This window comes from Furipterus horrens, unplaced genomic scaffold (genome assembly GCF_987537825.1).
Source record: "Furipterus horrens unplaced genomic scaffold, mFurHor1.1.pri manual_scaffold_7, whole genome shotgun sequence".
Lineage (NCBI taxonomy): Eukaryota > Metazoa > Chordata > Mammalia > Chiroptera > Furipteridae > Furipterus > Furipterus horrens.
Window position 1 is genome coordinate 70,772,352 of NW_028327177.1, and position 15,655 is coordinate 70,788,006.

At 41.3% G+C, this 15,655-nt stretch overlaps 1 protein-coding gene across 5 annotated transcripts in view; it reads left to right on the forward strand.

The window, feature by feature from the left end:
- WWP1 (WW domain containing E3 ubiquitin protein ligase 1) overlaps positions 1-15,655 on the forward strand; it is a 114,948-nt gene that overhangs the window by 63,628 nt on the left and 35,665 nt on the right. For all 5 annotated transcript variants that reach the window (XM_090283793.1, XM_090283790.1, XM_090283791.1 and 2 more), the window contains 2 exons: positions 4,955-5,279; positions 14,566-14,661. In XM_090283793.1, coding sequence (XP_090139919.1) covers positions 4,955-5,279; positions 14,566-14,661 — 421 coding nt within the window. The remainder of the gene's footprint in view (positions 1-4,954; positions 5,280-14,565; positions 14,662-15,655) is intronic.

Below are 15,655 nucleotides of genomic sequence, written 5' to 3' on the forward strand. Positions count from 1 at the left end.
TAACTCTTGCTGCAGAAACATTACTGTGTTTAGTAACTGTAGGCCCCACACCTGTTTGAGTGTTAGTATGATGTGCAGAATGTGTGTCATATCATCATCTTGAGTTCCACAGAGTTATGAGATGTGAAACTGCCAAGGGACTATTTGAGGCAAAGGATTTCAACAGAGAATGAATTTTACATGACGACAGCCCACCCCCACCCCCGTTCTGAGTCTTGACTAAGGAGATCCATTTGATAAGTTTAATTGCTGTGAATATTGGTCATTATTTTAAGCTAAATAGTAGGCAGTCAAGGTTTGGTGAAGATTAGATTTGGCTTCTCACAGAATGAGGTTAAATCCCAGCTCTGCTGCTTAACACATTAACGAATGTGTTACCTTGGACAAATTTAACTCCTCAAAATTTAGCTCCTCGGTTTATAAAAAGAGGATAACACTCAACTATAACTACCTTATAGGATTGTTTCAAGCACAATAATCTTAAACATCTACTATAGGCCTTGGTCAGTGGTAAGAATTTAAGAAAAATATTATCTTCTTTTTACATCTTCCCTCTTTCCTTAACCTGTAGTATAAAATAACATTTTCTAATCTATAATTATTGTTTTACTAATATAACAGATCACAGTTCAGTATGGTAAGTTTTAGGCATGACTAACCGGACTTTTGTTTTTAGCCTTTTGTTTTGAAATATAGATTCATAGAAAGTTGCAAAGAATATTCAGGAAGGTCTCATGCTCCCTTCAGCAGCCTCCTCCCATGTTGACATCTTGTATGACTATAGTGCAGTACCAGAGTCAGGAAACTGGCATGGGCAGAGGCTGTGGGAGGGTAAAATAAGATGTCCCTAAAAATCTGTGTCAACTGGGTACCTGATTACACCAGATTTCTAATAAACATTTCCATAAATTTTGTTTTATTTCTAGTTTTATTGAATTATAGTCAAAATGTGACCTCCTGATTGTAGAATTGGGGATTTTGTTTTGTTCTTTACATATGTCAGTTTTTCTAAAAATTCTCAGGGTGTTTGGATGGAATACACACACGCACACACACACACAGTAAAAACTCAAAACTACCTCTCTAACTCTATAATTTAAGTCAGGGGTATTGATTGTGTTTTAAAGCCTTCATATACTTAATTATATTTCTACTAATGCTTTGTTATCTACATAGTTTGAGAGAGATATATTTAGTTCTTCTTTATCTTTATTGGTTCAACAAATATTTATTGTTTTCATACGCCTGGCATTTTGTAGCTGTTGGGGATACAAAAGTGAAAAAACCTAAATTTTTGCACTCTGAACTTAATGAAAATAAAAAAATTAAAATGATTTCACAACATGAGAAGCACAACACTATAATATGGAGCCTGGGGTGAGGGAGCGGCAGGTACAACATTTAATAAGATACTTAAGAGTCATGTCCTGGGAGACTTCCAGCCAAGATGGAAGCCTAGACAGACACTCTGCATCTCCCTCCACAACTAAGAAGGAATACAACTACCTCAAAATTAGAAACAGCCAGAAGTTCCAGAAAATCAAACTGCACGGAAGTCCAACAAACAAAGATATAAAGAAGAAATACTCATCCAGACAGGTAGGAGGGGCAGAGCTGGGGCAGAGAGGACATGGTGTGGTGGTGGTGGGAGCAGTGGCAGTAGCGGCTGGCCAGTGGAAAGCAGTTACCCGTTTTCAAAAGTCAGGAGGGACACCTGGGGAGTGTTCCCAGCTCCTGACAAGACTGTGCAACTCAACTCACGGTCCCAGCACAGGGGAAATCAAGCCTCATTGCTTCTGACTATGCAAACTGTGGGGGTTGAGGCGCGGAGGAAGAAACTGCTGGTCTCTCAGCGGAGTCCGCTTGTTTAAAGGGCCCCCACAGTCCCAGAACGTCCACAGACCTATTCAATCTGGGAACAACAGCCAGGGCAACAGATGAGAGGCACCAGTCCCATATGGAAATGGGAGAAGTGTCCGGAAAAGGGGCAAGTGCTGGGCAAGTGGCATTGTTCCCTCTCTGACCCCCTCCCCCACATACAGCACCATAACGTGGTGAAACGGGTCACCCTGTATTGACGAATCCCTAAGGCTTCACCCCTTACAACATAACAGGAGGGACAGCTCTACCTAAGACACACAGGCAAACACAGGAGCCTGTCAAGATGAGGAGACAGAGAAGTATGGCCCGAAAGAGGGAACGGATCAAGGTACCAATGGGAGAACTATGCGACAAGGAGATAGCCAACCTAACAGATGAAGATAGCCAACCTAACACACAGAATTCCAAACACTGTTGTTTGGATACTCACAGCCTTGACAAATATGCTTGAGTACAGCAAATGCATAAGAGAAAAAGTGAAGGCTATGCTAAGTGAAACGAAGGAAAATCCACACAAAACCAATAACGAAGGGAAGGAAACCAGGGTTCAAATCAATGATTTGGAACATAAGGAATAAAAAAGCAGGTAATCAGTACAGAATGAGGAAACAAGAATTGAGAAAAATGAGGAGAGGCTTGGGAACCTCTGGGACAACTTTAAACGTGCTAACATCTGAATCATGGGGGTGCCAGAAGGAGAAGAGGAAGAGCAAGAAATTGAAAACTTATGTGAAAAAATAATGGAGGAAAACTCCCCAAATTTGGTGAAGGAAATAGACATACAAGTCCAGGATGCATGGAGAGTCCCGGGCAAGCTGGACCCATAGGGGACCACACCAAGACACATCATGGTTAAAATGCCAAAGGTTCAAGACAAAGAGAGAATCCTAAAAGCAGCAAGAGAGAAGTGGAGAGTTGCCTGCAATGGGTTGCCTATAAGACTATCAGCTGATTTCTCAAAAGACACTTTGTAGGCAAGAACAGACTAGCAAGCAGTATTCAATGTGATGAAAAGCAAGGACCTACAACCAGATTACTCTATCCAGCAAAGCTATCATTTAGAATGGAAGGGCAGATGAAGTGCTTCCCAGACAAGGTAAAGCTAAAAGAGTTCATCATCATCAAGACATTATTATATGAAATGTCAAAGGGACTTAAGAAAAAGAAGATCAAAACTATGAACACTAAAATGACAACAAACTCACAACTATCAACAAAGGAGTCTAAAAAGTAACAAAATCCAACTAAGCAAACCAGAATACCAGAATAGGAACAGAATCATAGGTATGGGGATCATTTGGAGGGTTATCATCTGGGAGGAGGAAGGGGGAGAAATGGGGAAATGGTGCAGGGATTAAGAAGCATAATTGGTTGGTACAAAATAGGGTTAAGTTAAGAATAGTATAGGAAAGGGTGAAACCAACGAATTTATATGCACCACCCATGAACATGAATTAAGGGGGAGGGATTGCTGGAGGGAAAGGAGGTACTGGGCAGAGGGGAGCAAAGGGGAAAAAATTGGAACTACTGTAGCAACATAATCAATAAAATATACTTAAAAAAAAAAGTCCTGTCCTGAAGGTGTGATTTAGCACAGACTCTACCTGATGAGAAGCAGCTAGTTTGAGGTCCTCTGAGACCTTTGGGACAGCTCATACACAATCCAGTGCTGAAGGAGCAGGAAGACCACTGTGAGAGGTCAGGTGTAGCTATCAACCAGATCATGTAGAATCCTTGTCATGGTTGTGTTCAAGGGTATGGAATTTTCTCAGGTTGTAGTGGGAATGCACCAGCATTTTTACTAGGGAAGTGAAAGATTTGTTATAGGGCTGCTTATTTGGAGATTTGGAGGCAGAATGGTATTTGGACAAGGGGGAAAAAAAGCAGACCAATCGGGAGGCTGTTGCTCAAATAGAAGCAAGAAATGGTAGGCCAGGCATTGAGGTGACATGCAAAGCGCAACTGATTGTGCTATTTAATATCAATATATAATCCTCCTCTTGTTTGTAACTTTTTTTGTCTGTGCTCAGTATGCGCACAGGTTTATGACTGTCTCGTTCTATATTATCTCTTCTCAAGCATTCCTCTTTCCCTATTTAGTGTTATTTTGTTTTAAAGAGTCTACTACCATCTTTTCTTTTGTGGAAAATTGTTGTACACTGTTGGAGAGTACATGCTAGATGAGACTGTTCTTGTGAGTACACATTGGGTGGGAAACCCAGGATTTAGTCTCTGTGTACTTTCTGTTTCTGCATCTTCTCTGACAGTGCTGAGAACAGAGTAACTGTGATAGTTTATTTCTTGTAGTTCATTCTTGATGTTTTTCTCAAAGAGTTTCTCTCCCCACCTTGCTGCAGAACCAGATAGATCTGCCCTTGTGCACTTATTTGACTTTTCAGTAGCACACTTTTCTTGGTTCTACCATGGAAGTCTGTCTGTACAAGTCTACCTGATGACCTCATTACTCTTATTTATGGCTTCTCCCCATTTCAATGCCAACTTGGATATGTAAACTTCTAATTAGTTTTGTTCAGTAGTCTCTTTCCGGTTTAAATCTGACTCACTTTCATAGTGACTGTAGTTAAAACGGATCCGTCATATTTAAAATGGATCCCAGTGCTGGGTTATTTCTCCAGAACATGAAGAGTGAGGTCCTGGGGTGCTTCTGTAGCCCCTGCAGTGCTAGCTTAGTTAATGCCACTGAGTATTCCCATCATTGACACTTATGAGCTACTACTGTTTGCATGCCAAAAAAGGGAAATTGAAAGGTGTCATTTTAAAGTTTTTTTTATAACCCATGCAGACTATCAGAATTGATCATTTGGAGAAAAAACGTTATTCTAATGTTGGCTTCTCTTTCTTTAAGATTTTTTGTATATAATTTTTTTTCTTAAATTTTTTAATTTATATGTTCATCTATAAAATGTGAGCAACTAAAAATAGAATCTCTCTTATTTTTATCAATACCTGGGGCATTACTGCATGTGCATTAGGCTCTGCCTGAGTATAATTGTGAGTAATTGGCTGCTTTGTCATTCCTTGTCAGATTGTCTTATTCTTTTGCTTTTTGTAGTTAATGGAGAATTGACCTCACTTGCACCAATTGATGACGCTCCTGCCATGGGGACCATGGAGGTCCCTGAGGATGGCACCTCCTCATCAAGTTGCACTGGAACCAGTGGTGAGGAGGCCCCCCTTCCAGAAGTGCCAGTGCCCTCCGAGCACAATGGATGCGTCCTCTCTGATGGTGTGGCATTCGGGTCTGGAGCTGGCAGTGACCTAGACCCTACTTCCTCTGCTTCTGGAAATAGCTCTGCCTTTGAAACAGTCAAGTTAAGGCAGCCTGGTGGGTGTGTGGAACCTGGGAGGAATGCCAGCCCAGAAACCCTGCCCTCAGGGTATGTTACTTCACAAATGTTTGCTCATGTTTGACTATGAAATGTATATGTAAAACTTTTCTAGTAATTAGACTTGAAATCTGATTCATACTGTTTATTTGCTACAAATACCTTTTGAAACCAAGAATAATCACTCATTTTGTTGAAATGTGTGAAGTATGAGGGGAAAAGAAAAATGGTTTTAATTTGTAGGGCCCTCTTGATTCAATTCTGATTTGTTCTTACTTGTACTAAGAGTGACCATGGCACCACTCATCATAACCTCAACTTTAGCATCCTTTGTGGTCTGCTTCCTGCTCCCCAGGCTGAGAACAGGTAGCCTTTTCCTCTGTTAATCCTGAGTGCCAGGAATCATCCAGCTCTGAAGATGGGCTTACAAACTTAGGTTTTCATTGCTGTTCAGTGATTCTTAACCTCTACATTTCCCACAGTCCTGACGCAGGGTCGCAGGGTTTGCTTTGATGACTATTCTGTATGCATGTTCCATTTGGTCATCTCTCCTGTGGTCACTCACAGGTTGTTTACTCTGTGCTTGGTTCTGAAGATGCTAATATTGGGTTGGCCAAAAAGTTCGTTTAGTTTTTTCCATAAAATAAAAGATGTACATTTTTCATTTTCACTAATACCTTTATTGATTTGGATATTTTGAGTATGTCGACTATGTTCTGCATGATACAATGTTGACTGTTCTCAATTACTGTCTTGATTTGATTGCTGTCAACTTCAACTGACCTACCCAACCATGGAGCATCGTCCATTGAGAAATGTCTAGCACAAAACTTCACAAACCACTCTTGATATGTTTGATTAGTCACAACACCTTCTCCATACACTGCACAAATTGTTTTTTGCGTTTTTACCTTTCTTGAAATAGTAAAGTGTCAATATGCCAAAAACGTTGCTTTTCTTCCTCTTCAATATTAAAATGGCTACACAAAAATTTACCAAAAGATTTTTAAAAAATGCGTGCTGATATGACTGCTGTCACAATACAATCTAACAATATGTTTTTAAGTATATTTTATTGGTTATGTTGTTACAGTAGTCCCAATTTTTTTCCTCTTTGCTCCCCTATGCCCAGTACACCCCTACCCCCAGGAGTCCAACCCTCCTTAGTTCATATCCATGGATAGTGCATATAAGTTCTTTGGCTTCACCTTTTCCTATACTATTCTTAACTTCCCCCTGTCTATTTTGTACCAACCAATTATGCTTCTTAATCCCTGCACCATTTCCCCATTTCTCCCCCTTCCTCCTCCCAGCTGCTAACCCTCCAAATGATCCCTATACCTATGATTCTGTTCCTATTCTGGTTTACTTAGTTGGATTTTGTTACTTTTTAGACTCCTTTGTTGATAGTTGTGAGTTTGTTGTCATTTTAGTGTTCATAGTTTTGATCTTCTTTTTCTTAAGTCCCTTTGGCATTTCATATAATAATGGCTTGGTGATAATGAACTCTTTTAGCTTTACCTTGTCTGGGAAGTACTTTATCTGCCCTTCCATTCCAAATGATATCTTTTCTGGATATAGTAATCTTGGTTGTAGGGCCTTGCTTTTCATCACATTGAATACTTCTTGCCAGTCCCTTCTTACCTGCAAAGTGTCTTTTGAGAAATCAGCTGATAGTCTTATAGGCATCCCTTTGTAGGTAACTCTGCTTTTCTCTTGCAGCTTTTAAGATTGTCTCTTTATCTTGAACCTTTGGCATTTTAATTATGATGTGTCTTGGTGTGGTCCTCTTTGGGTCTAGCTTGTTTGGGACTCTCTGTGCTTCCTGGACTTGTATGTCTATTTCCTTAGCCAAATTGGGGGTGTTTTCATCCATAATTTTTTCACATAAGCTTTACATTTCTTGCTCTTCCTCTTCTCCTTCTAGCACCCCTATGGTTCGGATGCTGGCACGTTTAAAGTTGTCCCAGAAGTTCCCAAGCCTCTCCTCATTTTTTTCAATTCTTGTTTACTTATTTTGTACTAGTTGAGTGTTTTCTTCTTCCTTAGATTCCAAATCATTGATTTGAACCCAGGTTTCCTTCCCTTCACCATTGGTTTTGTGTGGATTTTCCTTCATTTCATTTAGCATAGCCTTCACATCTTCCCTTATGCGTTTGCCATACTCAAGCATATCTGTCAAGCCTGTGAGCATCTTTATCACCAGTGTTTGAATTCTGCATCTGTTAGGTTGACTATCTCCTCGTCTGATAGGTTGGCTATCTCCTTGTCAATTAGTTCTCCCACTGGAACCTTGATCCATTCCCCCTTTTGGGCCATGCTTCTCTTGTCTCCTCATCTTGACAGGCTGCTGTGTGCTTTTGCTTCTATGTCTTAGGTAATGCTGTCCCTCCTGTTACATTGTAAGGGGCAGAGCCTTAGGTATTCGTCAATACAGGGCGACCCATTTCACCACGTTATGGCGTTGTATGTGGGGGAGGGGTCAGAGAGGGAACAATGCCGCTTGCCCAGCACTTGCCCCTTTTCCGGATACTTATCTCACTTTCGTATGGGACTGGCGCCTCTCTAGCTGTTGCCCTGGCCATTGTTCCCAGATTAGGTGGGTCTGCGGATGTTCTAGAACTGTGGGGGCCCTTTAAACACGTGGATTTTGCGGAGAGACTGGTAGTATCTTCCTTTGCCTCAACGCCCACTGGTTTGCACAGTCAGAAGTAATGAGGTTTGGTTTTCCCTGGCGCTGGGACCTTGAGCTGTGCTGTCTTGTCAGGAGCTGGGAACACTCCCCAGGTGTTCCTCCTCACTCTTTAAAACGTGTGACTGCACTTTCTGCCAGCTTTTGGTTGCCTCTGCTATCCCCACCATCACATCCTGTCCTCTCCACCATGGCTCTGCCCCTCCTACCTGTCTGGATGAGTATTTCTTCTTTATATCTTTGTTTATTGGACCTCCATGCAGCTTGATTTTCTGGAACTTCTGGTTGTCTCTAGTTTTGAGGTAGTTGTATTCCTTCTTAGTTTTGGAGGGAGACCCAGTGTATCTGTCTAGGCCTCCATCTTGTCCGGAAGCCCAAGTTTGTTCCTAACAGTATTGTTTTGAATGTAGTTAAAGACAACTAGGCGCTCCTAGAGCCGTCTTACGGAAAAAAACGAACGAACTTTTTGGCCAACCCAATATTAATGATTCCTTGTTTCTGTGTTTGAGAGGTTTATTTAGTGGCTCACACTTGTAAACATACATTCAGGATACAGCTGGAAGAGTTGGGTTGGGGTCTGAACATGGCTCGCACATGGGCATGCCTGCTGTGCGCCTGGCGGCCACAACTCCAGGGTCTGGCTTACTGCCCTCATGCTGTCACTACACTCATAGTTGGAGCTGGTTTGCTCAGGGCTGTCCTCTGGCTTTCACTGGGTGTGCCCACTGCCTCCCGGGTTCCAGTTATGGTGCCCCGCCCATGCGCCCTTAAGGGGTCTTGCACTGTTTCTCACTTTAGCTCTTCAGGTTCTGTGTCCAGAAAGACCTTTGTCTGCAATTGTTTTCAACCAGTTATGGAATGAGAAGTCCCCACTTCTGCTTCCTGCAAGCATTTCAGACCCTGCACTGTCCTCCCTGCCCCTCAAAAATTTCTTGTTGCCCCTTTGACTCCTATCTTTGGCAGCTTATTCATTTATTCTAGTTTGTTATGTGTCTGCCACTGTGACACACACATTAGATGCTGTTCCTGTTGTCAGGAACCTCATGGTCTAGGGGATAAAGACGACAACCAGGGACTGTACAGTACAGTAACAGATCTGCCAAAGCTCAGTGGGGCACAGTGGGTGGGCCCTGCTGACTGACATTGGAGAAGGCTTTCTGGGAGAGATGGCCCTGAAGTGGCTTTCTCAAGAGGAATAGTCAAGGCAGATGTTGGCGATCAGGGGAATTACGGGCATGTTCAGGTCTTTGGCATCATAGAAATGAATGAGCCACACTCAGGACAGAGCATCTGTTCCTGCTGGAGTTCAACATTGGGGAGGCATGGTGTGAGTACCGAAGAGGAGACAGTATGTGAAGAACGTGGATTGCTACAGAGAGGCTGATTGTCTGTCCTGGAAACTAGCACTAATGAGTTTTAAGTGGAGGAGTGAGTGTCATACTCAAGTGTGATGAAGGTTATGCTGGCAGTTCTGTAGACTCAGTAGGGGACAAGAGAAGAGCCAGGCTGGTCTGTGAAGGAAGCAGACATTTGATTCAAAGCAGTAAGGACAGAGACTGAATTCTCTGGGGGCCACATCAGTGCTTCAGCCACCGTATGTGATCTGGACAGTAGAAGGATGTCGCAGGTTATGACCAGAATTTGAACACCTAATGAAGTGACTGTATAAATGAGAATAGGAGATACTGACATGGGTGGTATGTAGTAAAAGTGAGCAGTGTTGCTGGAAGGTGGGTTTTCCTGGTGTGTTTGTATAAAACAGTAAATAAATAGCATCTACTATACACGAAGTGTTAGTGTAAAATGTAGTTATTATGTGAGCTATGGGCCACTGATCCCGGAAAGAAATTTAGCCCAAACTAAGATGGACGCTGGCCTTTCTGGGAGATGTTAAGATGGACCTGGGGATTAGTTGTGAGGAAGAAAAGGAACAGGAGGGTGGAGCCTTTGTGGGTTCTGGCCTCAGCAGGACTTGGCTGGTGTAACCCAGTTGGTGTTCAAATCTGCATCTTTCCCTCTTTCCTCAAAAACCTTTGAGTTCCTGTGCCCCTTTTATTCCTCTCTGGTTACTTACTTGTTTAGCTGCCAGTAGCATTCCAGTGTCCTCAGGAAGAGTGGGCTTAGAGATGACACTTGCATGCTGTGCTGAGCACAGTCTTGCCTAAACTAAGACCCTGTATTGGCTCTGTCTTGTGTGGAATGTTTTTCCTTGTATCTGTGTGGCTCACAGTCAGGTTCCCTCATTCCACAGGCTTTTCCTGCCCACCCCCAACCCCTCGCCCACATCAGGCCTGTCTACCCCAACTTTTACACTGCTGTCTTTCCCAGCCTTTTCTTAAGGAAATTTACAAACATGAAGAAAACTTAAAGGATTTTACAGTGAATACTCACATGCCTACCACCACATTCTACAATTGACATTTTACTGTTTGCTTTATCTCATATCTCTTCATCTCTCTATCTAATTTTTAAATTCAATTCAGCAAGTTGCAGATACCAGTACATTTTGCCCCTCAACACTTCAGGTTGCACAGCACTAACTAGAGTTCAGTGGTTTTTAAATTTTTTAGGTAAAGTTTACATAGGAGGAAATGCACAAGTCTTAAGTGTACCATTTTGATGAGCTTTGATAAATGCATACATCTGTTTAGCCAAACCCTTGTAGAGGTATCATCACCCCAGAAAGTTCTTAAACCCCCTTAGTCGATTCCTGCCCCAACTTTTATAGAGAGGCAATTGCTGTTCTCACTTTTTCCACTATAGCTTATAGGTTAGTTTTACCTGTTCTAGAACTTAATATAATTGGAATCATTCTGAACTCTTTGAGTTGGGTTCTTTTCATTAGCAAGATGAATGGAACTGGTATTGTTTTTCTTGTATCAGTAAGATCACGCAGTGACATATTTTATTTGTGTATTATCATCAGTTCTCTCTCCACTACATTGAAAAGGGGCTTTATTTTCCTATTTCTGTATTCTTCGTGCCTGAAACTGTGCCTGCTGATTTGTTCAGTAAGTGAATTAGAGCCTAAGTCAGTGATTTTGAGTAAGTGAGCAGCTGGCAAAGGCCCTTGCTTGTAAATATGTTTGAGGAAATGGCTGACAAGATCAAAATCTACTGAAAAATTCAAGGAAGATAAGAAATGAAAGGCATCATTGAATTTAACAACAAAATTATTTATTGCTGACCTTTGACAAGTAGTTTGGGGAAATGGTGAGAGGTGTATTCAAGTTGTTGCATGGAGGAGCCCGGGAGCTGGGGTATAACAGCATTTCTTACCCTCTTCCTATGAACACACAAGGAAGTAGGCAAGAAAAGACAGAACTGAGGACAATTGCTTGTTTTATGAACTGAGACAAGTAAACGGGTGTCATTTGCTGAGGGGTTGGTTGGATAGGAGAGCATGGCAGAAAGGTAACTGGGAGACTGTGCTTGTGAGAAGGCAAGTTCACTCTCCACCCTGTTCTTCAGGTTTGAAGCCCATAATTATGCAATTAGTAATTAAATTCTATTGTTTTTAGTGTAATATGTTTCACAAAATTCTTCCAGATTTACTTTTTCTGTTGTCTTAACAAGGTGTGTCTTCACTAGTAGGTTTTGAAAATTTGTATATGCTTAGGGAGGCAGAGAGACTATATCTAAATACTTGAAAGGAGAATGCTTTGGGTGAAAGTGCTGGTGCCAGTTGCACATTAACACTTCTCTCCAGGAAAAAAATAGAGTTCTATTGAGAAGTCTCATTAATTAGTTCAGTAATCTGCACCTATTCAAGGGGAATTCATGAATTTCCACTACTGTGTAATGTGGTCTCTGGCCAGTTCCAGCGTGCCACTTTTATAGGACCCACAGACATAGCCAGAACGCCTCCTTTGCCCCTGTAAGACCTCTGCGCACCCTAACGCCCCCGCACGTTCCTTCCTTGTTGCTGCTGAGGCTGCTGTGGTCACCATCCACAGACTGAGGACTCACTCTTGGAGGTAGAACCTCATCTGGAGGTAATAGCTCAGCTAGTTCCTCCACTTGGGCAGCTGTCACAGTAGGTGAGAGTTTCACTGGAAAGACATGTCATTGACTAGGCTTCTCCTTCTGAACCAGGACTTCTGTGTCTTCAGAATGTTGTCAGCCTGCCCACAACCTGGAATGCCCTATACAGAAAATGGGGTGGGGCAGGACAGTAGTTTTCTCTCTTAGGTGTGTATCTACATAATGATCTTGATTTTGCCTCCTGTCCCACAAAGCATAAAATATTTACTATCTGGAAATTTACAGAAAATGTGTGTCTCCCCTTGATCTAGTGAATGGAATGTAGAAAAATTCTAAAGAGGAAGTCCTAAAGTAGTTCTGAATATAATGTTCTGTGTAGCAAGCAATTTAGTTTGAAACAGATAAATTCTGTTTACAACAAAAACACTGAACTCTGAAAGTGATCTCTCATTTTGGAAAAATTAAGAACTAGTTGATAGCATAAGGGCTTATTGAATATTTATTTGTTGAATGTTAAATTGGAAATATTTGCAATTGCTTTTAGAATAAAACTGAAAAAGATCTTCATAGCCCTTTATATGAATGAAACACTTGGTTCTTTCCTCTCCAAGTCCCAGAATATTGACAGCCAGGATTCTACCTTTCCACCCAGAAGATGAAGACTACCCCCTCCCCATAAAAGACTAAAAACACTGCTATCTGTTTGTTCTCCAGTGAAATACTATCATATAATCCCACAACCCACAAGCCCTATCCAGGCACACAAAGTCCTCAGGCAGTTTTTGGTCCCCTACTCGTTAGACATCCAAGGGAAATGGAAAGACAGGGATCAAAACAAACAACCTAGAAAATGCTGCCCGAAGAAACAGACTATTTCAATATTCTCAGTGGGATAAGAGTAGATATAACATAAATTAAACAATGAGATGTTATAAAAAGGAAATTCTCAAAGAACCAAAAGCTCTTGGAAATCTAATTCAGTGGAAGACGTGGCTGATGAAGGTAAAGAAATTTCCCAGAAAGTAGAACAAAAAGATAAATTTATAAAATAGAAAGTCTGATGAGAGAAGGTCCAGAAAAGAGAAAATGGGAGGAAATCCTTAACAAAATAACAATAAAATTTTCACAATATGAAGGACATGATTTTCTTTTTGAAAGGTCTCACCAAAACTCAGGTCAAGGGAAATAAAATCTATACTAAGACACTCTGTTGTGAAAATCTTAGTACATTGGGGCCAAAGAAAAAAATTTTAAGCATTTCTAGAGGTTAAGAAAAGGGGACAAGCAGGTCTTACACTCCTCAGAATGGCATCGAACTTCTCAGAATCAACATGAAGAGCTCTAGGAGACTGTGGCCAGTGCCTCCATTGTGGAGGGACATTGTCTGTGACCTTGAGTTCTCGGTCCAGCTGCACTGTTGAGTGTGGGTGCAGATGCCTAGGCTTATCCATATTTCCTGCCTGGATGTCCTCAGAAAGCTACTAGGACTCATGTTCTCCAACCAGGCAGGGAAAGTGAAAATCATGGACCTGAGAAATAGAGTCTGACAAGAAATGGAAGGGATTCCTGTGCTTGCCTGGGGCGGCAGTTAGAGTTATGATGGGTAATGAGAATGAAGAAATTGGAAGGGCAGGGAAAGAGAAACAGAACTCATGTCGTGTTTTTGGCTCAGCTGTAGGGAGGATTTCCATAGTCACATAAGGAAGGACACAGCTGGTGTGTTTTGGGGACAGTTGGAAAGAGGTTAAGTGTTACAGAGTTAATGTATACATGTGTGTGTGTGTGCTTGTGGATGTGCCTGGGTATATCTGTGTGCATGTGCAGGAAACCGACAGCTTCCTCATTATACCTTGTTCAGGGAATACCTTTAACATGTGTGGTCATTTGATTGGAAAAATCATTAAAGGCCTCTAGTAAAAAAGAAGTCATATTTAATTGGGTCCCTGTGTTTAAAAGAAAGAAAACTATTTTCTATTCTGCTTTCAAACTGAAAACAAGAATGTTAAACTCAGAAATACCAGGTTTGTATTTTGTATGTTTAAAATGTTTCTTCTATATTATGTTATGGGAAGACTGGAGAGGACGAAGCAGGGATCACAGAGGAGAGAATGAGAGTCTTCAGAGTAGAACAAAGAAGATACAGTGGGGTATCTGTAGACTTGTAGGCTTAACACAAACCAGAGACAGGCAGATGTACGCTGGGTGAACATGGAAGGAGAATTGTCAGGGCACAGAAACTTGACACACTTCTTCAGGTGGTTTCTGTTAAAATCTTTTAGATGTGTGGTTTTGGAATTGCAGGCAAAAATAGATGTTACTTCACTGACATTTTGTGCCTTGGGCTTGATAGTAGGCTGAAAGTTCCTCTACTCTTGATTAAATTTCTTTTTTCTGATTAGTTGGATTTTGTAATTAGTATCTTTTAAAAACTTGATGTATTGTTCTAGCTTTCTCTGCTAATTGAGTTTCCAGTTGTGTTAGTGAAAGAGGAAATGTGTAAGAACTTAAAAAGCACTAATAATTGAGAAGAAAACAACTTTATAATATATATGTAGGCTTTTAAAGTGAAACTTACCTGTAATTTTCCTGATTATCAGAAGGAGTCATTTTCAGATTGTCTTATTTGTTGTCTCTTATTTATATTTTTGCATTTTTTAAAAGATGGGAACAGAGGAAAGACCCTCATGGGAGAACCTATTATGTGGATCATAACACTCGAACGACCACGTGGGAGAGACCACAGCCTTTACCACCAGGGTAAGGTGGCAGCATTACCATCTTCAGCTGTTTTACCAAATGTGTTTTTCAAGTTTACATCATACAACATAACATGATTCTTTCATTCTGCATATTGTTTCCTTATGTTGTCTTGAGGTCTTCCTAAGAGATTGTCAAACACTGGAATGAGTTACTGAGAGTTGTTGCAGAATTTTGATCCATTGTCAGTCCTTGTTTAATTTTTTAAGGAATGAAAGGCAATTTATACACATTGTTCTCATAGACACTGATCCAAACCCTGTTGTTCCATGGGATTTACTGGCAGATATTTGAGTGGTTTACAGAGAGATCCACAGGTTGCCACAAGTAAACTGCATTACATTCTGGCTGACATTATAGAGGGTTTAAATGAGTGCAGATATTTCTGTTACCCACTAAATACAGTTCATGCTCTCAAGCTGTCACTGAAGGCCACTCACAAACTGATGTTCATTGTCCTTTGTTTCATGTCTTCATTTCATGAGCACACCACACTGATAGCCAGCTTGGTTACTATTCACAGGGCCCCCATACTCATAACTGCACCTGGCATTTCTTCTTGTCATCTTTGATACTTACGAGCTCTGTCCACCAATACAAAACACATTCAAGGTCTAGAAAATTTAAGGCAAGGAATGTTATTTTATGAGATTAGTTGCTGAGAGGATTCTGAGATCATCGTGTAAATTAATGACCACAGTGGGTTCGAGGTGAACTGGACTCTGGAGGATAGGTCTGTTTGGGTGTGTAGAGACTGGGAAGGAAGTTCTGTTCTAAGGGATCAAGAGGGCATTCATGTGGCTCCATATAGTTCAGTATGGTTCACTGGAAGGAGCATCGGGGTGTTGGGTGGTTAGGGCACTGAGGCTGGAATTGGGATGTTTTCTGAGCTTCTCCTGAGAGCTGTGGCAGGTGGAATGACATGACTGCACCTGCAGCTCGGGTCAGTTGCAGGTTGGTAGGCAAAGAACTATCAAAAGACTTGAGTTAACAT